This window comes from Rattus norvegicus, chromosome 2 (assembly GCF_021556685.1).
Source record: "Rattus norvegicus strain SHRSP/BbbUtx chromosome 2, alternate assembly SHRSP_T2T, whole genome shotgun sequence".
Lineage (NCBI taxonomy): Eukaryota > Metazoa > Chordata > Mammalia > Rodentia > Muridae > Rattus > Rattus norvegicus.
Genome location: NC_141535.1, coordinates 107,968,763 through 107,996,635, shown reverse-complemented (window position 1 = coordinate 107,996,635; position 27,873 = coordinate 107,968,763). Strand labels below are relative to the sequence as shown.

General features: G+C 35.2%; 1 protein-coding gene across 2 annotated transcripts in view; it reads left to right on the top strand.

Annotated features, from left to right (window-relative positions):
• The window catches only part of Naaladl2 (N-acetylated alpha-linked acidic dipeptidase-like 2), a 1,374,648-nt gene extending 1,348,356 nt beyond the window's left edge, over positions 1-26,292 (top strand). For both annotated transcript variants that reach the window (XM_087630578.1, NM_001447432.1), the window contains 1 exon segment: positions 19,086-26,292. In XM_087630578.1, the coding sequence (XP_087486704.1) occupies positions 19,086-19,284 (199 nt within the window). In that variant the 3' untranslated portion in view covers positions 19,285-26,292.
• The last annotated feature ends 1,581 nt before the right edge of the window (positions 26,293-27,873 follow it).

Below are 27,873 nucleotides of genomic sequence, written 5' to 3'. Positions count from 1 at the left end.
AGGAAATATAGCCCTTTTAGTTGTTATGAGCCCATACTGTATTCAAAGGATATTGTTATTAGAATATGTATTATCTATTTGTCTCCTTGCTGTAACAAGACAGTTTACAAAAAGTAGGCTTGAAGGCAGAAGGGACTATTTTGGCTCATATTGTTAGTGTCCACTTCATCATAGTGGAGATTTCATGGCTGTAGATACAGATCACATTTTTATTACCATAAAGCAGGAAACCATAAATATTATGCTGATCTAAGTTGTCTTTTTAAATTCAGTCTGAGGCCCAGTCAATGGAATGTTTTTGGCCACAGATATGGTCCCCTTTTTCTCCCTCAATTTCTCGAGTCTAGACAATCTGTCATGTATGCTCACTAGGTATTCTAATAGAAATTTCTTCATAGACTTTACAAAGAGGCTTCTCCTGTAAAGGGTTCTAGATCCTGTTCAATTTCAATAAATATAACCCATTACAGTGGTTGTCAGTTCTTTTCCGTGGGATGGAAATGGAGATGATAAGAAAGAAATGCAGTTGTTTAAATGTTATTGTTTAGGTTTTCTACACAGTGGAAAGAAAGGGGAAAAAATTCCAGCTGAAAAATGAGAGTAAAAACACATAATAATGGAGAGTTCTTCACAATACCAGGTTCCTATCCAACTATGGAGTTCTAAGAAATATTAAAACCGTTGTCTAACTTCTATATCCTCATTTGGTTTCATAGAAGATTCTTTATGCATAGACACATGTTTATCTCTTTGTTGACAACCAGAATGCTCTGTGATGTAAAAGACATGCTCTGTGTCAGAAAGTCACTTGAAGCATGATTTAGTTTGCCTTATGGAAAAACCTTGGCTATCACTGCATACACCTAATTGTTTCTCTAGCATAATAAACATAAGCTAGTTTTAATCTATTTCCTAGTCTACACTTAGCAAGATTCCTGTATACTTTCATGTTTCTCTTGGGTAAGACTATGTGAGACAAAACGCCATACAATAGAAAGATTGAAAAATAATCTCTTTCTCCAAACTCTAAGGCTTAGATATTCCAAACCTGGGTACCAGCACAGAAGGTTTCTAGTACTGATGCATTTATATTGTACGAATGGCTTCCTTCTTAGAATCCCTGCACGGTGGGAAGAAGAAGCAATGATCTTTCTTTCTAATGTATGGGCACTCACCACTCCTCAGAGTGCCACTTTTGTAATTCATCTGAAAGTCAATACTTCTTCATATCACCAAATCACAGAAGTTAGAACATTCACTTCATTATGAATCTATCTTCATTTTTTTGTTTGAGGCCAAACCCTGCTTGACACTCCATAAAACAGTCATTTAGGAATCAACAGAGATGAAAAAACTTTTTTAATGCACTCTGACAGGTAAGCGTTTTGATATTCAGACAATCCTCTAAATTTAGTATTACTAATCTATATGTCTCATTGTGCTCTGTTAAATTATTAAGATAGAATAGGAAATTGATTTCTGTTCTACTAAACCCTGCCCTTCCTCACAGGGAAGGAAATCATCTCAAATTGTATCAATAACCTATTGAAAATTATCTCAAGATTTATTATGTTAAAATATGAGTCATTTACTCTGTTTATAAATTTCTAGAACAGCTATTTAGAGTGGAACCAGCTTTGCTTTGCTTGCAAGCCAGGCTGGGTTATGCATATCTCATTGTGTGTATGCATCCAATACTTTTTCTGCCCAGCTGTCTGAAGCAAACTTCTCACAGGCCTCAGATGACCATTACTTCTTTTCACAAGACCATTTCTTTTGTGATCCAGTGTTTTCCTCTTAAGCAGAGTAAACAATACTGATTGTATGACAGTTTTGGAATGAGAAAAACAACCTGCCAGAATTGTGAGATATGATACATTGCATTTGACAAAGCAAATATTGAGGGCAGATCAGCCTGACTTCCTCCCTCTCACAATAATAAAAGGTCTGCAGGGCTCCTAGGAGATCTCTTACATCCATGACAGCAGTTAAGATGGCCACCTTAACTGTAGCAGCTGGGACACTCCATCCCACCCCCACCAAGATGCCCAGCAGATATGGGACTCCTTCCCCTTATGCACGAATGCTATTTCTCTGCCAGTCTGCAGCTGCCTGAAGACAGATCAAGTTGTTTGCCCCTCTCTCACCACTTTACTGTCTTCAGGTCTACCAAGAGAACTGCCATAGCCAGTGCGACAGTCTGCAAGTCTCCTTGGAGATCCAACCAAGGGACACAGGAGGCAGGCTCTACACAGCGTCACCCAGGCAAGCTAACACCAGAGATAACCAGATGACAAGAGACAAGAGCATAAGCAACATAAGCCATATACTTTGATACCATCAGAACAGAGTTCTCCCACCACCAGAATCCCTGAATCCCCAATGCACCTGAAAATCAGGAAGCTGACCTAAAAACCCATCTCATGAAGATAACAGAGACCTTTAATGAGGATATAAATAACTCATAAAGAAATACAGGAAAACACAGGTGAAAGAAATGAACAAAGTGGTCCAAAAACCTAAAAACAGAAGTAAAAACAATAACAAAAATATAAATGTAGGTAACCCTGGAAATGGAAAACCTAGAAAAGATGTCAGAAGCTACAGATACAAGTATCACCAACAATATACAAGAGATAGAAGAAAGAATCTCAAGCGTAGAAAGACCACAGAAAAATATTGACACAAGAGTAAAATAAACTACAAAAACTCATAACCCAAAGTATTCATGATACAATGAAAATACCTAACCCAAGAATAATAGCAATAAAAGAAAGAGAAGATTCTTAGCTCAGAGAGGCAGAAAATATCACCAACAGAATTATAAAAGAAAATTTGACCAATACAATGAAAGAGATGACCATAAATGTACAAGGAGCTTAGAGAAAACAAAGTAGATAAAAATAGAAAAAAATTCTCCCGTCACATAATAACTAAAACACCAAATAAACAGAACAAGGAATAATTCCATATGCAAGTATAAACATAACATGAACTAAGAATCATGCAATTTAATATCTTTCCACATCAACGGATTCAATTCTTCCAATAAAAATACATAGTTTGCACACTGAACACACAGGCAGGATCAGCATTTTGATGCATCCAAGAAACACACCAAAATAAAAAAGATAGACTCTCCCTGAGAGTAAAAGGGTAGAAAAAGTTCTTCCAAACAAATTGTTCCAGAAAGAAAGAGAAGTTTCCATTCTACTATCCAATAAAAGAGACTTTCAAACAGAGGTTATAAAGGGAGATAGGGAAGGACACTTGATATTCATCCAAAAAATCCACCAAGATGAAATCTCTATTCTCAACATCTTTGCCCCAAATTCAAGGGTACCCACATTCAAAAAAGAAACTTTACAAAGGCTCAAAACAAACATTGAACCTCACACAATAATAGTGATAGACTTCAACATCCCACTCTCAATGATGGACAGGTAATTGAAACAGAAACTAGGCAAAGACACATTGAAAATAATAGAAGTTGGAATCAAATTTATTTAACAGATATATAAAGAACATTTCATTCTAAAACAAAAGAATATACCTTCTTCTCAGCACCTAATGCTACCTTCTCCAAAACTAACAGTATAATTAGAAACAAAAGAAGTCTCAATAGATACAAGAAGAATGAAATAATCCCATGCATCCTATCAGATCACCATGTACTATGGCTAGACTTTAATAAAAACAAAAACAACAGAAAGCCCACATACCCATGGAAACTGAATAACATTCTATTCTATGATAGCTTGGTCAGGGGAGAAATAATGAAACAAGCAAAACAAGTGAAAGACTTTCTAGAATTAAAATAAATGAAGACACATATGCACAAGCATATGCGATACAATAAAAACAGTGCTAAGAGAAAAATTCATAGCACAAAGTGTCCTTATAAAAAAGAAAACTGGAAATATCCTACACTACTAAATTAGCAGCACACCCGAAAGCCCCAGAACAAAAAGAAGCAAACACACCCAAGAGGAGTAGACTGAGTGAGATAGTCAAACTTTGGGCTGAAATCAACCAATTAGAAACAAAGAGAACAATACAAAGAATCAATAAAACCAACAGCTGGTTCTTTGAGAAATTAAACAAGATAAACCCTTAGCTAAAATAATTAAATGGCACCAAAACAGTATCCAATAAACAAAATCAAAAATGAAAAGAAAGACATAACCAGAGAATGTGATGATATTAGAAAACCCATCAGATTCTTACTATAAATGCCTTGACTCGACAAAACTGGAAAATCGAGAGGAAATGGAAGACTTTTTAGACAAATGCTATGTACCCAATTTAAATCAAAAGCAGGTAAACCATCTAAACAGTCCCACACTCCTAATGAAATAGAAATCATTCAAAACCTTCCAAGCAAAATAAGCAATGGACCAGATGGCTCTAATGTCGAATTCTGTAAGACCTTCAAGGAAGAGCTAATACCAACACTCCTCAAAATATTCCCCACAATAGAAACAGAAGGAACCACTACTTGATTCATTCTATGAATTGACAGTTACTCTGATACCTAAAGCACAGAAAGACACAACAAAGAAGAGACCTTCAGACCAATTTTCCCAATGAATATCAATGCAAAATACTCAATAAAATTCTGGCAAACTTAAACCAAGAACATATATAAACCATCAATCACCATGACTTTATCCAAGGTATGTAGGATGGTTAAATATAAGAAAATCCATTAAAGTAATCTTCTATATAAACAGACTCAGAAGAAAACAATCACATGATTGTCTCATTAGAAGCTGAAAAAGCATTTGAAAAAAATACAAAACCTCTTCCTATTAGAAGTATTGGAGACATGAGGAGGCCTTTACCTAAACATAATAAAAGCAATAGAGCAAAAGGAAAATCAACCACTATCAAATTAACGGGTGAGATACTTGAAGGAACCCCACTAAAATCAGAATCAAGTCAAGGATGCCCATTCTCTACTTATCAGTTTAATATAGACTCAACGTGATAGCTAGAGCAATAATACAACAAAAGGAGATAAAGGGGAAACAAATTGGAAAAGAAGAAAGCAAGGTATCACTATTTGTAGATGATATGATAGTAAATATTAAAGAACCCCAAAAATCTAACAGAGAACTTCTCCAGATGATAAACCACTTCAGCAAAGTGGATGGATATAAAATTAACTCAAACAAATCAGTACCCTTCCTTTATATAAATGATAAATGGGCCAAGAAAGAAATTAGGAAAAAACACCCTTCGACATAGCTACAAGTAGTATAAAACATCTTGGAGTAACTCTTATTAAGCAAGTGAAAGATCCATATGACAAGAACATCAAATCCATGAAAAAAGGAATCAAATAAGATCTCAGAAGATTGAAAGAATTCCTATGCCCATGGATTGATAGAATTAACATAGTAACAATGAAAATCCTACTGAAAGTAATCTACAGGTTCAACACAATCCCCATCAAGATTCCAACACAGTTCTTCACAGACATGGAAAGAACAATTTGCAATTTCATAGGAAAAACCAAAAAAATCTGGATAGTAAAAATAATTCTTAATAATGAAAGAATTCTAGATGAATCACCATCCCTGACCTGAAATTGTACTACTGAGCAACAGTGATAAAAATCGCATTTCATTGTTATATAGACCATAAGGTCAATCAGTGGACTACAAAAGAAGACTCACAAATAAGCCCACATACTTATGATTACTTGATATTTGACAAAGACAAAATATACAATGGAAAAAAGAAAGCATCTTCAATAAATGTTGATGGACTAACTGGCTATCTATATGTAGAAAAATGAAAATTGATTCTTATATATTAGTTTTCACAAAGCCCAAGTCCAAGTGGATCATGGATGTCAACATAAAGCCAGATACACTGAATCTAACAGAATAGAAAGTGGTCAAGAGCCTTGAGCTCATTGGTATGGGGGAATATATCCTGTTCAGAACCTCAATGGCTTAGGCTCTAAGATCAAAAATTGATAAATGGGACCTCATAAAACAGAAAAGCTTCTGTAAGGCAAAAGAAACAGTCAATAGGAAAAAGCGGCAACCAACAGAGTGGGAAAAAATCTTTACCAACCCCATATCCAAAAAGGGTGAATATCAAAAAAACCTAAATGTTAACTATACATGCATATATATATATATATATTCCCAGTTGGTGGGAAGAGGAATGTGGGGAATTGCTTCTTGAAATATATATATATATATATATATATATATATAACCTAATTGAAAGATGAGGTACAGAACTAAACAGTCAATTCTCAACTGAGGAATCTCAAATGGCCTAGAAACACGTAAAGAATTGTTCAACATTATTAGTGATCATGGAAATGCAAATAAAAATGATCCTGAGATTCTACTTTATATCAGTCAGAATGGCTTAGATCAAAACCTCAGGAAACAGCACATGTTGGTGAGAATATGGAGAAAGAGGTACACTTATCTGTTGCTGATGTGATTGTAAGCTGGTAAAACCAGTTTGGAAGTCAATCTGGAGGTTCTCCAGAAAATTGGAACTAGTTATACCTGAAGACCCAGCTATGCCACTACTGAACATATATCCAAAAGAAGGTCAAACACACAACCAGGACACATGCTCAACTATGTTCATAGCAACTTATTTACAATAGCCAGAAGCAGGAAAAAGTCCAGATGTCCTTCAACTGAAGAATGGATACAGAAAATATGGTATATTTACACAGTGGAATACTACACAGCTATAAAAACACTGACTTCACAAATTTTTCAGGCAAATGGATAAAACTGGAAAATATCATCCTGAGTGAGGTAAACAAAACCCTAAACGACATATATGGTATGTACTCACTGATAAGTCAATATTATACCCAAAAGCTCATAATACCCACAATAAAACTCATAGGCCATATGAAGGTTAACAAGAAGGAAGGCCAAAGTGTGGATACTTCAATCCCACTTAGAATGGAGAACAAAATAATCAATGATGGCAGAGAAAGTGTGGCTCCTATATCGGGAAGGGTAGGGCAGGGGCAAAAGGGGGCAGCTTCAGATATTGGAAGAGACAGAAGTCCAGAGACCCCCAAGGAATGAAGAGAAATATTCAGCAGTTGGTGGGAAGAGGGATGTGGGGAATCACTAGTAAGTCCCAAAGGACAGAGATGTGAGAAGTTTCCAGGACCCAATGTGAATAACATCAACCAAAATACTCAATATATAGAAAATAGAACCTGAAGAGATCACCTCCAGTATACAGACTTGGCCTCCATTTGATGGAAGGGGCCACTCACACATAACTACATTTTTTCCACATGGAGAGGTTTAATGAGAGAAGAAGAGTAGAAGAGGAAAGGAACAAAGGAGGCTGACCACGGGCACGTGGAAGAATGGGGGAGGAGAGAAGGGGGAGAGAAGGGATAGGGAGGGGGGTAAAAGACAACATCTCTATATTTTTAACCCAGAATTTTTCATGTCTAATCAAACCACATGGACAAAACTTGGATCAAAGGCTGAAGGAAAATGCCATCCAGAGATAACCCCAACTTGAGAACATCCCATGTGCAGTCAGTATTACTAATGGCAAGAACTGCTTGCAGAAAGAAGCCCAATATGGCTATTCTCTGAGAGACTCTGCTATCACCTGATTAAGACAGATATAGATACTCCCTTTGAACCATTGGGCTTAGCCCAGGGACCCCAGTTGAAGAGGTAGGGAAGGTCTGAAGGAGATGAAGAGAATTACAATCTTATAGGAAGAACAATATCAACTAACCAGACCACTCAGAGTTCCTAGGAACTAAACTATCAACCAAAGAGTATACATGGGTGGGTTGATGGCTCCTACTACAAAAATAGCAGAGAATTGCCTTATCAGGCATCAGGGGGCAGGAACGACTTGGTCCTATTAATTATTGTTGCCCCAGGGTAGAGGGAATTCTAGAGTGGTGGGAGTGGGAGGGTAGTTGGGGGCACACCCTCTTAGAGGCAAAGGGAAGGGGGGATGTGATGGTGGTACACAGAGGGGAAGTTGGGAAGGAGGGCACATTTAAACGTAAATGAATAAAACAATCAATAAACTAAGGATATGGCCATCCTCTGCTAAATAAGCAGTTGGAGCCATGGGTTCCTCCATGTGTGTTCTTTGGATGGTGGTTTAGTCCTTGAGAGCTCTGGGGGGTCTGGTTAGTTGATAGTGTTGTTCATCCTAAGGAGTTGCAAACCCCTTCAGCTCCTTCAGTCCTTCCCCTAACTCCTCCACTGGGGTACCTGTGCTCAGTCTTGTAGTTGGCTGCAAGCATCTGCCATCTGTAACGGTAAGGCTCTTGTAGAGCCTCTCAGGAGACATTCAAATCAGGCTACTCTCAGCAAGCACTTCTTGTCATCAGCAATACTGACTGGGTTTAGTGTCTGCAGTTGAGATGGATCTGCAGGTGGGGCAGTCTCTGGACGCCCTTTCCTTCAGTATGTGCTCCACTCTTTGTCCATGTATTTCCTTTATACAGGAGCTATTCTGAGTTAATTTTTTTAGAAGGGTAGATGGCCCCATCCCTCAATAGGGGGCTGTGCCTAATCTCTGGATATGGTCTTTGTAGGTTCTATTCCCCCCTTTGTTGGTTATTCAGCTAATTTCATTCCCATTGAGTCCTGGAACCCTCTTGCTTTCCTGGCATCTGGGACTATTTGTTGGTACCCCCAGTTTCCCATCCCCATTGCTACACACCTCTGTCCAATTTCTTAAAACTCTGTACATCTCTTCCCACACCTGATCCTGCCCTCTTCTTTTCTCTGCCCCTCTTCTCTTGCTCCCAAGTCCCTCCCACCCTCTACATCCTGTGATTATTTTGTTCCTCCTTCTAGTAGGACTGTCTAGCATCAAAGGGAAGGGAGTCCCTTGCTCCTGTGAAGGCTTGATGCCCCAGCATAGGGGAATGCTGGGGGAGTAAGGTGGGAGTGGATGAGTGGGTGAGGAAATATCCTCATAGAAGCATAGGGGACAGAAATGGATTAAGGGATTTGTGGAGGGGAAACCAGAAGATGTATAACGTGTGAAATATAAATAAATAAAATATCCAAACATATTAAAAGAAAAAAAAGATAAAAGAAAAAGCAAATATTTAGGTTAGACCAGATTCCAGGGTTCAAAATGGTAAAATGGATATTAATGCTCATGTGATGAGTTAGAAATCATTTATTTAAAGCTGGCTACATACAGGAAGGAGAATTAACTATATCCTTTCGTTTCATTGTATTTGGTATTATTTTGCTTTGTTTTCAATGCTGGGGATTTACTACAGGGACAGGGATACCTTCAGCAACTACTGTGTTCCCAGCCTGGACTGTAGCCATTTTTTAACTACAAACTTTGAGTATATAATGAAAACTATGACTTGAGCATATTAACAATTGCCTTATTACCCTGAGAATTTTAGAGAATATCATATTCAGTTTATCTTAAAGAATACTTTTGTAGTATGGCCACATATTTTGTGAATTATCTTAGATAGAGTGTCCATGTTCAATGAACCTTTCTAATGTCAATACTAATACAGTAATCTGCTCTTCATGATTGGGTGCAGTTAGTTCAGTCCATGAATGAATTAAAAACCATTATACACAATTGAACTGAACTTTCTTTCTGACTTTCTTGTGCATACCTAATCAGTTTTGAATGACATGACTTATTATTTAGTATGATTTAATTTAAAAGTTCCTATTATACTGAGTGCAGTACAATGAATGTTAATTCAGGTTGATAGTGGGTATATCAAATGCCCATTTACTTGTATAAGAAGAAACAAAGGGGAACCATTATTTTTATCATTCTATTACTAATTTTCTAATTCTAATAAGTGTACATGGTTCATGAAGATTTTCAAAACATTTGTGTCATTTTTCCTACTCTTTTATTTTGCCTAAGTTGGATGGTAAATATTTATCAATTGAGTAGAGATACTTCATCTCTTACACTGACACTGCCAAGAGTTATTAATTAGTTGTATGATTTGGTACAACTCTCCTCTCCGGCTTATTCTGATGTGTCATTGAAACAGACCCATTAAAATGAGTGATGTGTGTTATAATTTCATTAATACCATCAATAATGCATTACATTTTCCTTTTATCAGTTTGTTTGCATGCATAGAAGGGGGCTTCAGCAGAATTGTATGAAATACATTTACAAGATCCAAATAGTTACATATGATGGAAGATAGGCATGAGGATAGAATTAGTTATGTTAAACACAATAACTACTAAAACGTCTTGATTTGAATACTATTTTAATTATGTTTAATGACTGTATATGCCATACAGTATATATTATTTATGCAAATATGAAAGTGATTTATTGAGTTAGTACAGTGTTCACCATCATTTGTTCTACAGGAAATCATTTCTGTATGGGAATAACGCAAGTTTGTCTATGGTCAATGTTCACTAAAGAATATAAATACTTATGATTATAAACTAGAGACTGTATTCATGGAAACTTTCTGAAATACAGTTTTCCATTTTTTTTTCTATTCTTATTTTCCTGTTCTCCCTGTGAATTTTATAAGGTATTAGTTGATTTTCAGATTTTGTTAATTTGAAGTGTTATCATTCTGTGATTGGAAAGGACAGAAATTTGAGGTCTTAGAAACACTACATCCTTTGCAAACTATATTTGACTGAATTTTAATTTCTGTGAGATTGCATAGGAGCACAAATAGCTCTCGGTTTAAAAGCTTCCATTAGAACCATTGAAATAATTGAAACATTTCAAAGGTGTGAACCATTCCATATGTAAGTGGTACAATATCAGTTTTGATCATCTTAGGCACATAGGGTTAATTGTTGAGTAGGTAAGAATATTTTCAGAATTAAGATATGCCTAAAAGTATAGTAATGGAGCTAAAGCTGCCTTGGTTTCAGTTTAGCCTTAATCAAATATTCCAACGGAAATGATAATATGCTAGCTTTTCAGAGAAGAATGCAAATACAGAAATTTGTTGTGTAAGCAGGAAGCTAAATAGCCTTTATACACAAAAAAAAAAAGAAATTGGAAAATATAAGATACTTCTGAAAGTCACTAAGCAAAATTATACTTGGAATGAAAATGTAAGTGTTTGGTTATCCCAGTTTGTTTTCCCAGTAATATAATAAATAAGGTGACGATGTATTTCATTATTATAGTAGAGATAAACTTTGCTAGCTTACATCAGCACCTACTCACATTGAAAGTTTTTCTTCCAATTAAGATGAACGAGCACTTGTCACTTACATTCGTCTGGAATTTTAGGTCTCCGAGTTCTATTCTGGTTTGTATCTAATTTGTGTAGAAATGCATATGAGCATTTATCTTACATAATATCTGCTACAAGTTTTCTACTTGAATTACATAGCATATGGAAAATGTGTCTTACTCCTTGTGGAACTTCATAAACCAGAGTGAAGATTTCTGTTGACATGGCTTTCTCACAGTCATTATAAAGGCAGGTAGTGTATTCTCAATAGTTAGGGAAAGCAACTGTTGGCATTCATTGATACCATCGTGATTGTCTTGGAGACATTCATGTGTTGTTTTCCACTGTTAAAATCTTATGAAATCATTTGTATTTATCATACTTTAGACATGAAAGTTCTTTGTGAAGTATGTGTTTATTCTTCCATACAATGTTATGTTAAAACATCTTGCCTATATTTAATCATGTGATCTCTATGAGTGGAAATATTTAATAATAACATCTGAAAATGTCTCCTAAACTTTTAGATGCTGGAGATTAGTTTGAATGAAGTTAACTATAATTAAACATGTAATTAACAGAGCAAAAGGAGAGGATTAAAAGTTATAAATATTGTGAAATTGTTTTTTATTCTAGCAAAGTTCATTTTTTATGAAAGTTACAAGTTTCAAGCGAAAAAGTAAGTTTCCTATGAATAAAACAAATCTATTAATTTTATCTTTAAAATGTCTTGATTATAATCAGCTTTTCTTATAATGTGAGCATGAAATGCATGTTTTGTCTGCTTGATTACTGATTTCATTAAGGTTGCTGAGTATAATGGGGATAGGATCACACTCCATTGTGAAGGTCCATTGCTAATGCCTATATTATAATAAGAATGTCAACTTTTGTGTGGGTTATATCATGAAGGAAATAATGCACAGAAGAAGCTTTATATCTGGGCCAATGATTCCATAACAGGATCTTTATTTACAGATATTTGCTTCCTTTTGTTTTTTTTTTCTTTTCCACCTTCAGAGATCTCATTTTTATTTTAACAAAATTATAGTTTAGGGAAGCTTACTTGAGCTGCTTGGATAATTCTTATGCTCTTGTTTTAATTTCAAAAACTTTAAAACCATCAAATAAAAACTATGCACATTTCCTGACCCTCTGTACTTCTCTTTTTTTCTCTTCCCATATCTTATTCTATCACCCACTTTTCTGTCCCCCACTTCTCTCCCTCCTCCGTGTCTCCCTCCCTCTATCTCCCATGAGTATTTTGTTACCCCTTCTAAGTAGAATTGAATCATGAACACTTTGATCCTTTTTCTTCTTAAGCTTCATGTAATTTGAGAGTTGTATCATGGTTATTCTGAGCCTTGTGACTAATATCCACTTATCAGTGAGTACATACCATGTGTGTTCTATTTTGACTGGGTTACCTCACTCAGGATGATATTTTCTAGTTCCATCTGTTTGCCTAAGTATTTCATGTTTATAATAGCTGAGTAATACTTCATTTTGTAAATGTACCATATTTTCTGTAAGTAATAGTGCAGAATGGGGAACAGGTGGTAGCCACTAGAAAGTCCCAGATGTCAGGGAAGCAAGAGGTTCCCAGGATCCAAAGTGATGGCATTAGATGAAGTGCCCAACAAAGGGAAGATAGAACCTGTAGAGACCATATCCAATAGATAGTCACGGCCCCCAGTTGAGGGATGGGGTCACCCCTACATCTCAAAAATTATAATCCAGAATTGTTTCTGTCTAAAGGAAATGCAGACACAAGAAAATGCAGCAGAGACTGAAGGAAAGGCATCTAGAGACCACCCCACCCAGGGATCCATCCCACCAGCAGATACCAAACCCTGACACTATTGCTGATTCCAAGAATTGCTTGCTGATAGGATCCTGCAATAGCTGTCCCTTGAGAAGCTCTGCCAGCACTTGACAATACAGATGCAGTTACTCATACCCAACCATAGGAATGAACCCCAGGGACCACAATGGAAGAGTTAGGGGAAAGACTAAGGAACTGAAGGAAGTTATATCCCCATAGTAAGAACCAATACATCAAATAACCAGACTCCCCAGAGCTCCCAGGGACTAAACCACCAAACAAAGGGTATACATGGGAGAGTCTATGGCTCCCATTACATGTGTAGCAGAGGACTGCCTTATCTGGCATCAATGGAAGGGGAGGACCTTGTTCATATGGAGGTTTGATACCACAGTGTAAGTGGAATCTAGAGAGGTGAGACCGGATTGGATAAGAGTCGGCCAGCACCCTCATAGAGGCAAAGAGGAGGGGGAATGAGATGGAGTTGATTTCAAAGGGGAAAACAGGAAGGGGGACAGCATTTGAAATGTAAATAAATTAAATAACCAGTAAGAAAAAATAAAAAAAGAGAACCCATACATATTGAAATCGTGTGAGGGCTCAGTTGGATAAGGCTTAGCTACCTAATTTTATGTGTAGACCACAGATAGTAGAAGAGAACTGACTTACCCAAGTTGTCCTCTCACCACAATAAACAATGCATGTGAACTATGATATGTGCAATGCCCCAAATTTAAAAAAAAGTATAAACAGTAACAAGACAGTGTAATTATTTGCTTTGTGTATACACATATATAAATTATGTTTTATGCTTTTAAACTTCAATAACGTGTTAACCAATAATGAGAGAAAGGTTCACAGTATCATCCTCTAGCTTACTGAGATATTAGTTATTGTTGTAATACTCGTCCATATGACAGGAAGAATCTTCTTGCTCCCCTTGAGCAGTCTCCCTATGCTTCACTATGCTTCTTTCCTGGCCTCAGGTGGACTCCATTCTAGTCTCAACTTTTATGGGATATACACTTACTCCACATATTTGTGATAAATGCTTTTTTTACAATCATGAAATAATACAGCATACATAAGCCTGTGTGTATCTATTTGCTGGAATTGCGGTCCTATAATTGAATGGTTTGTTTTCGTTGTTTAGTTATCTCCAGTTTTTTTAAAATGTTGTGGGGAAAGCAAAGGATAAATTTTACTGTACAGGATTTACTACTCCTCTAGATGAACCCATTGCATCTAAGATTAAGGGGGTGGTACTAAGAGAGTTGGGTTAAGACTTATGGCCAAATTTTGACAACATAGAAACTTAGAATGTTTTTCATCTATATCAAAGACCTATTCCAAGTTGAGGAAATATTGTGTATTTCAGGCCAACAGAATGGGTTGTAGTTGTAAGGCTGGAGGTACTGTCCCTAGTGCTAGAGGTAGCTTTTGCTGTTCTTCTTGGCTTTACTGCACTACAGAATTTATGTGCTCCAGAGGAGCTCTTGACAGAACATGCCTCACATTTCATTTGCCAGTTTGCAAAGTAGTTATCAAAGTTCATAACTTGCAAATAGTTTGCTTTTGTAAAAATGTAAAATTGATTCCAAGTATACTCTCATCTACTTGCACTGTTCTATGTCACTGATGCCAAGTTTGACATACTATCCAAGAATATTGAACTTGGGATTGCTTATCAGTCCTTTAATTTTCCTTTATTTTTTGAGTGTAGAATTTTGGTGTTAAATAGTGATTCATTTTCTAAAGATGTTTCTTTATAGTAGCTGTGGATTTAACTGCATTCATCCTCCTATCTTCTCTTTTCTTGTTAACTCTACTCATTCTCTCAGGCAGTTTTTAGTGTCTACCCTGAGGTCCTATACACATATAGAATTAATACTAGGAAATAAAGCAATCTGTTTAATGAATAGGCTAATGAAAGAAAGAGACAATTCTCAAAGTATGAAGTGCAAATGAACAAATATTAAAAATATTTTATCAGCTGGGACATGCTATCAGTCTAACTCACCAAGCAAGAATGCCAGATGTGGCAAATGCTTTTGTTTGTATTATAGATTTACAACATTACAGAATAGAACCACAAATGTATGGAAACAGCACCAAACTTTGTCTATGGGATTACATTAAATTAAAAGGTTCCACATGACCAAAAACCCTCAAATGTTTATGTAATGGAAGAAAATATTAACTATACTTTGGTTAAGCGGTTAATAACAGACATATATAAAGAATTACAAAAGTTATAAAAACACAGCAACAAATGAGTCAATGATCTGAAAAACTTAAAGTAGTGGAGTCAACAAATTATATTAAATAAGGTAACTAAGGCCCAGAAAGACAAACATTGTAGTTATTATGTCATATGCAAACCATAACCTGTAACTGAGAAGAATATGTGTCAAAATCAGTGTAAATATGGAAAAGAAAAGCAAGCCAGAAGTGGCTTCAGGAAACTGAAAGGGGTGGCCTTTAAAGAAGGGAATGGAGGACAGTAGAGAAGAATGAAGGAATACGGGGCACAGAGCGTATAGCAAATGGGGATCAGTGCTCAGGAGGGAGAAATAAACCGGTAGCAAAGAATTGATGAAAACCCCATATGGAAACCTATTACTTTGTGAGCTAATTTAAAAAGTAAAACAAATGACATTAGATGGAGAAATAATATGGGGAAAGGAAAATGCTTTTAATCTTCTTTGGGGAATATAAATTACTCAAGTCACTTTGAAAACAACTATAGACATTTAAAAACAAATAAGCAAATGAACAAGAACAAGAATAACAACAACTACAACAACAACAAAGACAAAGATGTCATTTAACATTTGAAAACTGAAGCATTGAAATGATATTTTAATTCAAGACTCTTGTGTACTCGCAATCAACTGAATGGTGTTCATGAGGATAGAGCTAGTTTTCTTACAGGCTAAAATGAAAGGATTTAAATCACAAAAACACAAGTGTGTAGTAACTAGCTTACTACTTTGAACTATGACTGATAACCATTTACATAAGTCAAATCGCCAAGACTAAAATCCTCTTGTGTGGTGAGATTTTATTTCAGCTTGTCTCAAACTAGAATCATCTTAACAGAGAGAATCTTAGGTAAGAAAATGACACCCTAGGAGAGGCCTGTAGGCAGTCCTGTCTATTGTATATTTTATAGAATGTTTGAATTGGGAAGTCCCATATCATTGTGGGTGATGCCACCTCTGTATTAGTGGTCTTGGACACTATTAGAATGCAGGCTGATAGCCACTTATCAATGAGTGCATACCATGTGTGTTTTTCTGTGATTGGGTTACCTCACTCAGCATGATATTTTCCAGTTCCAACCATTTGCCTACGAATTTCATAAAGTCATTGTTTTTGATACCTGAATAATATTCCATTGTGTAGATGTACCACATTTTCTGTATCCATTCCTCTGTTGAAGGGCATCTGGGTTCTTTCCAGTTTCTGGCTATTATAAATAAGGCTGCTATGATCATAGTGGAGCACGTGTCTTTTTTATATGTTGGGGCATCTTTGGGTATATGCCCAAGAGAGGTATAGCTGGGTCCTCAGGCAGTTCAATGTCCAATTTTCTGAGGAACCTCCAGACTGATTTCCAGAATGGTTGTACCAGTCTGCAATCCCACCAACAATGGAGGAGTGTTCCTCTCTCTCCACATCCTTGGCAGCATTTGCTGTCACCTGAGTTTTTGATTTTAGCCATTCTGACTGATATGAGGTGAAATCTCAGCGTTGTTTTGATTTGCATTTCCCTTATGACTAAAGATGTTGAACATTTCTTTAGGTGTTTCTCAGCCATTCGGCATTCCTCAGCTGTGAATTCTTTGTTTAGCTCTGAACCCCAATTTTTACTAGGGTTATTTGTCTCCCTGCAGTACAACTTCTTGAGTTCTTTGTTTATTTTGTATATAAGCCCTCTATCAGTTGTAGGATTGGTAAAGATCTTTTCCAATCTGTTGGTTGTCATTTTGTCCTAACAACAGTGTCCTTTGCCTTACAGAAGCTTTGCAGTTTTATGAGATCCCATTTGTCAATTCTTGATCTTAGAGCATAAGCCATTGGTGTTTTGTTCAGGAAATTTTCTCCAATGCCCATGTGTTCGAGATTCTTCCCCACGTTTTCTTCTATTAATTTGAGTGTATCTGGTTTGATGTGGAGGTCCTTGATCCACTTAGACTTAAGCTTTGTACAGGGTGATAAGCAAGGATTGATCTGCATTCTTCTACATGCTGACCTCCAACTCAACTCTTACTAGCTTGTGACTGCATACTTTTCTGGCTAAGTTGCCTTTTGTTTTTAGTGTTGGTTTAACTGTAAAGTCTATTCCCCTTTCTCTTATATTTAGGGTATTATTTGGATTTCTTTTACAAACAGTGAGTTTAGTCTCTTTTTCTGGTTAGATCAGGCATAGGGTTGCAGCTCACTACAGTCTCACATCTCTGACATACAAAATCACAATTTCATGCAACTAATAATCAGTGTGCAATGTCATGGTTATAGGTTTTCATTTTTACACATGTCTTTTGCTATCTACATAGAATGCTAACTACAATACTTCTAACATATTTCTTTATTCATCCATTGATGCTGGTAACCACCATAATCCTTAAAGATATAGGACAAGTCTTTTTTCTTAGTAACCTTTGTATGAGTGTTCCCTGTAGTAAGTCTTCAGATGTTACCACCAGACCATACATCTCTCCTATGAAAGCTAGAGAAACATATTTCAATTACTTATTCATATACCTCACTGACAAGAAAGAAGAGTTCAGCTAATTCAACTGCTTTGGGGTTGAGAGTAAACTTTGTAAGATTATAGCTTTATGCCCAAATACATATGTCTCTCTATTGGTGAAAGATCTGTTAGAATTTACCATTCTCAATTCCATTATCTGAGATATCTGGTTAAGTTCCAAGATACTGCCTTATTATATATTTCATACCTGTAAAAAAGGTTCTCAAGGTCAAGCACATGCAAAAGAAAGGAGAATTGCATAATTCCACTGCTCATGTTCAACACTTATTCGCTAACAATCAACTTGAATCTTCATGTACTGACTATAACTCCAGGGCCCTATGTCTGTTCAAATGATTTTACAGCAATTTCTTCATGAAATATTTTACTTTGTAATTAATATTATGGAAAAGTTTTGAGATATTTCTGTTCCTTAAAAAAATACAGTCTTGATTCCAGGTATATTCCTGGAATAAAATACTCTGAGTAAAAGCAATACTGGGAAGAAAGGGTTTATGACACAATTCCTGATTAAAACCTGTCACTGATTCATACAGGCAATTTGAACTTTAAGTATTTAAATTTATAATATGCTGACTCCCACTGAGGGCTGGGCCTTCCCACATGAGTACACATAATTGAAACAATGCCCTCAGAGACATGCACATAGAGCAGGCTGAATTAGAAAACCATTCCTAAGACTCTCTTCTCAGGTGATTGTTCATTGTAGAAAGCTAACTGGAGAAATTGAACATTTCCAGAGTTATGCCATGGATATCTAGACCTGGAGGCCAAGTGTGCATGGTACCTACTTGCAGTAAAATATCATTTAGCCCAGTGTGTTCTAGAATGAGACCAAGGAACTCTCTGCTGTAGGTTCTGGCTTCATCAATTCTCCCTTTGATTTGTGAAATGCACAGACTCATTTTACCATACTAAATTATTTTCTAGGACATAATGTAGTATCATTAAATAACTCCATCCCCCAAGTTTTCTGGAAATTAGATGGAGAAGCCTTGCAAGTATCTCACTCATAAATGCCTTTATGCTATGTCACAGCATTGTTTGCATCATTCAGGAAGTATGCACTACCAGATGACCTACGACCCTACCAATGAACTGTATGTCTGTGCATTCCTTTGTTATGGGTTGAAAAATAATAATGCTGTACTTTTGCAATTTTTTTTCATTTTTCAGCAGATATTATTTTCTGCCACTACTCCTGATAAGGCTTTGATGTGGAAGTGCAGTTCTGTGTAAGACACTTACATATTCCATATTTCTTTTAGAAACATCCTGTACCATCTTGATGAGAAGACAAGCCAGTTTTCCATCCTTAAGGAGGCTTGGGAGCAGTGCATTCCAGAGACATCAAATGAGACTTTGCAAGAGGCCCTGTCTACTGTGCTGAATAGCATTAATTCCGCTCATACTTTCTTCAAAACAGGACTGGATGTGTTTGAGAGTGTCTTACTAGAAAAGAACTGAGAAAATCTCAGAATTTTTCAAAGTTTGTTTACAATTGTATAAGCAAAAGCTCTAATTTGACCAGGTGTTTGTCTTGCTGTATTTGTTGTCACTGAAGACTTCCCAGAAATTTAATGCTATTATACAATATATTTTTAAATGTACATAAGAAAGAACATTTTGTACTTTTTAAAATATTCTTATAACTCCATTGAACTACATAACAACAATTATTGAAATAATACTTAAGATTAATCTATTACAGAGAAATATGCCATATCTTTTAGAAAAACAATGGTTGGGAGGAGATCAAAATATTTTTGGCATTGTCACTACTGTGGACATAATGTGGAGGAATGCTAGTATTATTCTGACAAAACTCCAGGGACTTTGTTCTTATGGAGACATGAAGACCTGATAAGGTTCCAGATAATTTTGCAAGTATCTGTTCAATATGAAGACGTGATACATTCTGAATGAGTGATTGATGCCACAAACCACTTCGAATGTTTCTCTTTTATACAATAAAGTCTGTCTCCTTAACACAACTAGATGTAATAATGCACTGGCTATGAAATTGTATTTTGTAAGTAATAATGAAAAAAGAGCCATAAACATTCCAAGGGGAAAATTCCCAAGAAACTAGATGGAGCAATTTAAATGCAAATTCTTCCTAAAGAATCAAGTTTTGAAACCCTTAAATTGCCTCAGTTGATGCTACATGAACTTCAGCAGGGATGTACAACAACAAAGGAGAGAACATTTTCTACTTCACTTTTTATAGTTTTTGACAGAATTATAGAAACTGGGACTATGCTAAAGGAGAGCAACACACGTGGCTGGCTCTCCCTACATCTTCCACACAGCCTTTTGCTATAAAGTGTCTCTAACAGAACCCTATCTAACAATGATGGAAAATGGCAGTTTGCACTCGAAAATCCAAAATATCACCAAACACAACTAAATATTGTTTTATACAACATACAAAGTAAACCCTATCATAAAACATATGTTTGTTTTAGCAACAAATACTCTTTTAAATTCAGGAAGAAACATTAACATTTTCCCATTTGTCATCTCTTATACTGGCAAAGCTCAAAACAGAAAATAAGCATGCTACTTATGCTATCAAAAATTGGAGTGCTTTAGGGCCTGCTCTCCCATGTTTGCTCATGTAGGAGAGAGATTCTGAATTCTGGCTCTGTCATCCAGTAGCTCTAGATTCCTTATTCCCTCCAAACTAGAAGATTCTGCCTAGGTGTGGACAAGTAAAACTTTTATCTTACCATTTTAGAATATATTTGTTTAAAAATACTTTTCTTGTCTGAATAACAGTTTATCTTTGGAAATAGTCCATCAGAATAGTTCTTATAACAGTTCCTATTTCAATCCTGAAACATTTGGCATTGCCATTGTGTGCCCCTCCATGTTTATCTAAGTCTTTACTTCCTTAAGATGAACATACAAGTAAAGTTAGTTAAGAATAAAGCTAAATTTGAGTTAATAATCATTGGCTAAGTGATAAACAAGAGTTATATCCTCCTACCATTAGTAATGGTTGTTTTCTCAAAGCAGTGAATTGAGGCAATTAATTATATAATTAAAGAAGAAGCACATGTTTATCTGAAGTGCCTATGTATGAACATTTTCATATGAGAAATTAAATAACTTGTAATATTTTAATGCATGTATTTAATGTAATGATTTAAATGTAGTTGCTTGACACTATTCTGTCACATTGCTGAATATGTATGGGAAGGCACTTAGCAGGTTTGGCACTGCCTATGCAGCACTGCTTCTTCTCCATTATCTGAAGAGGTCAGCAGAACGAAGTTGGTCAGAATACCCATTCTGCAAGAGAGTTAAATTCTATGTCAAAGGGTGTTTCATACTGAATCAATGGTTATACAGTTCATAGTGTGGAGTTGAATTTTGTAGATTACCATCTTAGATCAAATCTCTACATTGTTTTTGTACAACAATTCAAAAAAGCATCGAGAATAGAACATTACCATCTTCTAGGACTTTATAAGATTAAATACATAGGTAAACTAATTACGTTTGAGACCTTTATTTCTTCCCTCTAAATATATTTCATTTATTCACTGAAAACAAGTTAACCCTTGCTTAGCACACTCTATTTGATCATTTAAAAGATCATATAAAGTGTTTACATTAGATTTAAATAGATGTTCATGAATCCTGAAGGTGATCCTTCACAGTTTGAATTTATATAGCTCTGATTCCTTAGAACATTGTATCATATCTCTCTCTGACATGCTTGGCTCAAATCATTTTCAGGTATATTACATGTTAACTTTTGGTGAACTCTCTAGTAGATATCATCAGGAACCAAGTAGTGACACGTGGTGTATGAATCAGTAGTACTTTAAAATACACCAAGTTTGATATCAAGTTTCAACTTGATAAATCTAGACATCAAGTACCTCTGAAAGTACTTTATATGGAACTCGGCCCAGGAGGGAGCAAGTATTAGATAATCCATTTCCAAAAAATGTGTGTGTCCAGGCTGGATATCTGGATATATTACTCCTGATCTGAGAAACAAAGGGGAGCCTGTCAGTCAAGACTCAGGCTAAGGATATTGCTGTTAATCATAAATTCTTTGCTATCCAAATCAGATATGGTACTTGAGCAAGGTGATTGGAAATATGGACATAGGCATGTACTCAGAAAATCTAGGCTAAAGTCACCTAGATTTTCAGATTCTCAGTATTCTTGTCCAGTGTGCACTGTCCTCTTTCTGAAAAGATAGAATTACAGATGACCTTTCCAGCAAATTAGATGAAGCTAGGCACCTAGTCAGATGCTGTTTTGAGCTGGGAATATGATTTGAATGCAAGATAAGCTCATGTTTTGAATATACTTGACAAAATGTTCCCAGAAAATCAGGGCAAAGAACGGAAAGTTTGAGAAATGACTATAGATGATGCCAGAAGTCAGGAAGAAGGATGCTGAGCAACATATAACAGAGAGATCTGCTACCTGGAAACATCAACAGTGTTTGCTTGAAATGTAAAATTGGAGGATTCTTCAGAAAATTTATTTTCAGATTTGATATCATCTAGTTTAGTGATTTTTAATCTACATAAATCCTGTATCCTAATAAAACATCCTTTTGAAAATCATTAAAGTAAAAAGAAAGAAAGTCATAGTAATGAAGGATTCCAAATATTATTCAAAATGCCATTATTAAAACCCCAAAGAAGGGGTTGGAGAGATGGCTCAGCAGATAGGAACACTTGCAACTCAGTCATGAAAACTTGGAAAAAAAAAAACAAAAACTTGGAATCAGTTTCCTGCAGTCGTCAGGGAGCTCATAAATTCTTGCACTAAGGGATTCAATGACCCAATCTTATTCTTCAAATACATCACACACCACACACACACATACACACACACACACACTCACTATTAAAATAAACCCCCAACAAAATATAGGTAATACAAAAGATGACCTGCTTTATCTATAAAAGAGAGGTAGGGTGTAGCCAACATTTATGCAAGCTTCAGCAGACACTAGACTAGACATGGTTTACATTTTCCCCCCTAGTTGACTGTATACACCAACTGATTTAACAAGGAAGAAACCAGGTTTGATGAGACATCTTCAGACTTTTCAGATCGATAATAATAATAGTAATAATAATAATAATAATAATAATAATAATAATAATAATAATAATAATAATACATGTTGTGTTATTTCTTTCTTCTCAGTGGAACCTAGTAATGTCACCATGGGCCTTCTTTACGCCAGGTGCTCCAGAGAACACACATTTTTCTATTTGAAAATATAATATGATATAACATTTTGAGGTAACTTTACATATATAGCAAGCCTCAGCTATGTTAACAGCTTTGGCCAGGAGCCACTTCATTTGCAAAATACCTAAGAAGTGAAATACATAATCATCAGTGACTGTAGTCCATTTAAAAATGGTATACATGTGTAAGTTTGAAACATCTAAAATTATGAAAACTAATCACAGATATACTATCAGGACAACAGGTGTACACATTGTGAAACCAAGGCAGAATGCACTAATCTCATAATGCCATATGCCAAATGTTTCTACAATTTGTTCAGAAAACAATAGGTGCATTGATTTAGGAATAAAGCTATATATTAGACTTTAAACCTCAACTTCTTAAATAAATGCATAGCATATTAGAATTTTTGTTGGCTAGAAAGATGAGCTATGCTTTCAAACTCAGAAAAATAAAATATTTGTTACAAGTTCATCTGATCTGAATCAGTATCTTGCCAGATTAAAAAAAGAAATTATTTGCAGAATAAATTGATAGATGTAGTCACTAATATTCTCCAGAGACACTCTGTCCTATATGTAATTAATTCCTGAAATAATTAGTATCTCTTTGACTGTCATCTCATTGGTTTAACATGTTAGTGAAGTGTGCCTTGGCCACACATTTTTTTAATGGAAAAGAATTACTTTAAACTGCCAATACATGTGCTGAGTAGAAGAAAATTGCATATTCCAATACATTACTCTCCAATGTGTTGCTCTACAGGACTGGGAATTTAGCCTAGGCATGAAAGAATAAGTATTTACTGAGCTATGCTTTCAAACTCAGAACCTTGCATGAGTTTAAATTGCTAACCTAAAAATGGCTCATTAGAGTTTGCCATTCTGAAATCTGAAAGAGCATTGAAATTTTGAAGTACCTTATCAAGTGTGACTACCCTTTAGTTGAGCAGGATTGTTTTACCAAATTTTGAATTTTGAAGTGATTTAAATGTGAAGAATTGCAAACCATAATGTAGCATGTTGCTGGTCGTTACCATGTCCACTCAGAAATATATTTTATTTTCCTTCTGGGTACACTTTAGAAATGGTATTGGGCATACCCTTTCTGAAGAAGTGGTTTTTAAGACCCATCTATTCAACATAAATGTGTCTGTTAACCATCTAAAGATTTCATTCCATAATACCTTTAGATATCCTCCAAAGTTGTGTATCAAAAGTGCCTTTAACATAGAGGCTTTCAAGTATCCAAAACCTGGCTCACTGTGAGTGACATGTTTCATAAAAGCATTTATTATCTAAGGTTCAAAGCAGATAAGAATTTTAACAGGAAAGGACAAAACTGAGGCTGATTTGGGACCTCCCATTATAATGTTTCTAGTATTGTGTTTTTGATATTCTGACTCAAAGATTATGATTAGCAAAATAGTGATATTAAGGTTTTCAGCCAAAATGTACTTAGCAAAGCCAAAGAAATTTATTTCCAGGATTTAGTCAAGAATTAGATCACATGCAACTGATTGACTTCCTTCACCCAAGGAATGCATTAACGACTGTGCACAGAGCCTAAGAGTATTTATTTTTGCTCCTTTCATGGTCTAAGCCAGTAAGCAGTGAGGTAGAGTTAAACATATTTTATTTTCTGGGAGTAATTAATACGCAGCAGCTCAGTCACAAAAATACTACACATGTGCCTGCCCTATGCCATTTGTCATGTGCTCTAGTTTTCTATGCTCAAGAGATTAATATGCAATCAACTTATGAATGATTGAACTGTATTAAAGTTTATATTGGTCTTTTGTTCTAATTAAAGTGTAGGCTTGGTATCTGTACAGAACTTCACTGAAGAAATTGAGACAGAGAACTTATTTTAATGGACTACATATATTTTTAATCAAAATGTATAATTATTATAACTTTACAGATTCTTCAAGAGACTTAAATTCAATATATGGCAAATGGTTAATAGCTGGGTTTCACCTTTGTGATTTCTTACCTATGTAATAAAGTATTTTTCAGTATACACAGCAGAATAATATTAATATTAGTAATAGTGTTTTCCTTTGTTTTTATAGAGATGTGTGATTGGACATTACTCTGAAAGTTAGAACATAACCTGACGAATAAGAATGGTTTTCTCTGTTTAGAGAAATCAAATATGTAAACAAACAAAGTATTTCATTCTACCATTACAACTTCTCTGCAAGAAGCAAAATACCCAAACAGTTAAGTGTAGCTCACATAATAATATTCCGAGAATGTTATAAATAATTCTATTTAGTAGGAAAGCCCAACTCTATTAGGTGATTGAGTGTATACACTGCAAACAAAAGGGCTTGGTGGTAACGTATTCCACATATTTTAACTCACTCTTTGAAAAAATCTCATGAAAAGGCTTCCTAGAATACCCTGGTTTGTTTCTAGAGACACTCATAAAATTGCATGGCTTTTTGATGATACTTTTCTGTGTGGGTTACCAATGTTCATACATACAGGAGTTTAATACTTTTAGCTTTATTTGCTGTGTTTATAATAAAATATTTAAATTAACAATTTTGTAAAATTTATTTTTCCAGTACTATAATATCAAAAAACGTAATTGTAGAATTAAAAATAAAGTAGATTATGGAAAAGTTTATAGATTCATTGGGGATAATTTTAAAGGGTAACCTCACCAAATAAATGTACTTTAATTAAAAACAGTCACCTATCAAAGAGATATGTCCATTAATAAATTGCACTGCACTATGCTCAATGTTCAAGAAAATATTATCATCTGCGATTGATAAACTATATTGCATAGAGATTGCTAAAGTCATTGTGATCCTCCTTGATTTTTAATGACATAAATTTATAGGTAAATGTCTGTATTATCCAATTACTACATATGTTCAAAACTGATTGTTTTTGCATGTTCCCTAAGTGTGACTGCAGCTCAGTGTATAACCATTTTGTGTTACTTCAAATGATTCAATATGAAGCTTTTTGTGTGATTGGGAGTGATAAAAATGGATAGAGTTATCAAATCTATTAAGAATGAGTGATTGTTTTATACTTTTCCTGCTTAAATATTTGCACAAAATTGAAAACACAGTACCAGGAATGAAAACACTTTTAATGTAACATGTTCGGATTTATATTTTTGTTTGTGAGCCTAGCCTTTCCAACCCATGTTTTGATTTGTAAATGGCTATTTTTAAAGCTAATTTCAAGTGTATTAAATACAGTTGAAAATTGATTCTGTGTGCTTTTGTTACAAATATACCTAATTTTTAAAAAAAAAAGTATAATGAGTTTTTCATGATTTATTAATGAAATAACTTCCCATAATGCTTACCATACTAAATCAGGTATCCTTTATCCACTTACTTAGGGAATCCTGGTTAGGGTTTCTCATCCATTGCTTTCCATGCTTTGCTTGAATTTTGTTTTCTTATATTACAACATTCAGGTTTCCAGGATGAGATGCATTCTGTCATCAAGTAAGAGCATCTATACTCATCCCAATGCTGACGAGTTTTGTTTCCTCAAATAGCACTTTTCAAAATGCTGCAAGTTCCATCTATTTATTCATTGATTTTGTAAATATGCACCAGGGGACTGCTCTAGCCCGTGTTTTAAAGATGTCCAATACAATGCGCCCTTCCAGCTCCTCAGTTTAAAAGTGTATAACATACTAGTTTTACATCAATGAAAATGTTAGAGTCAGCCATGATAGTGTAGAGTATTGAAAACTTGGAAAAGCAGATATAGGTGAAAGGCAACATGGCTACCTAACCAGCCTGCTATTTGTTTCTATAAGGAAAATTTTCCTTACCCAGTATTTTCCTGCACAGTGGCTATTATTTTATAGGGACTTACCAGTGTGTAACACTCTGATTCCATGGATGATGTTAATGCTATCTTTATGCCTTTAATGTATCTTGCACAAAATATTTTATCATTCCCTTCCCTCCATAGATGACAAAACTAAATTACAGAAATTAATAATATATAACTATGAAAAATTAACAAATATAGAGTTTTAAAAGACTGACTCGGTAAGATTACAGTCTCCAAAACTGTGAATATAAGGGGATTTTAGATTTTTATCAAAAGCCTATTCGGGTGTTTTTTTTGTCCTTTAATCTATTTGTGTGGTAGATTACATTTTCTTATTTACATATATTAAATTGTCCCTGAATCTCTAGGATGAAGTTAACTTTGTCAAGGCAGATAAATATTTTGATCGTTCTTGAATTCTGTTTGCAAAGATCATATTAGGAAATTCTGAGTCTACGTTCATCAATATTAATTAACCTACATTTTTTTCTTATCTTGGATGTTTGACTGGTTTTGTTGTCAGAGTGATACAGCCTTTGTAGCAATAATTCGGAAATGTTCTTTCTTTGTCAATTTTAGTGACTAATATGACAGATATTGGTGGTAGCTGTTGTTTGAAGTTCTGTTAAAATTCTGTACTGAATCAATCAGGAACTTTTCTTAGTTGTGAGGATTATTTTTAAATTACTGTGTCTATCTTATTGAATGTTATGTGTCCAGTTAAATAACTTATTTCAAAGGTAGATACAAAGAGGAAAGAAAAAAATCAACATACTGTTTTCCACAGAAGATGATTCTGTACAAAAATATCCAAAAGACATCACCAGAACATTTCTACAGCTGATAAACTCATTCATCACAGTGCAAGATGCAAATGTAGCATATAAAGACCATTAGTCTGATGCTACTTGCTCCACTTCTAGCAGCCCCCCTTTCAGGAAGTTAATAGTTGAGACACATGACACAACTCTACCAATACCAGAGATGTTAGACTCTT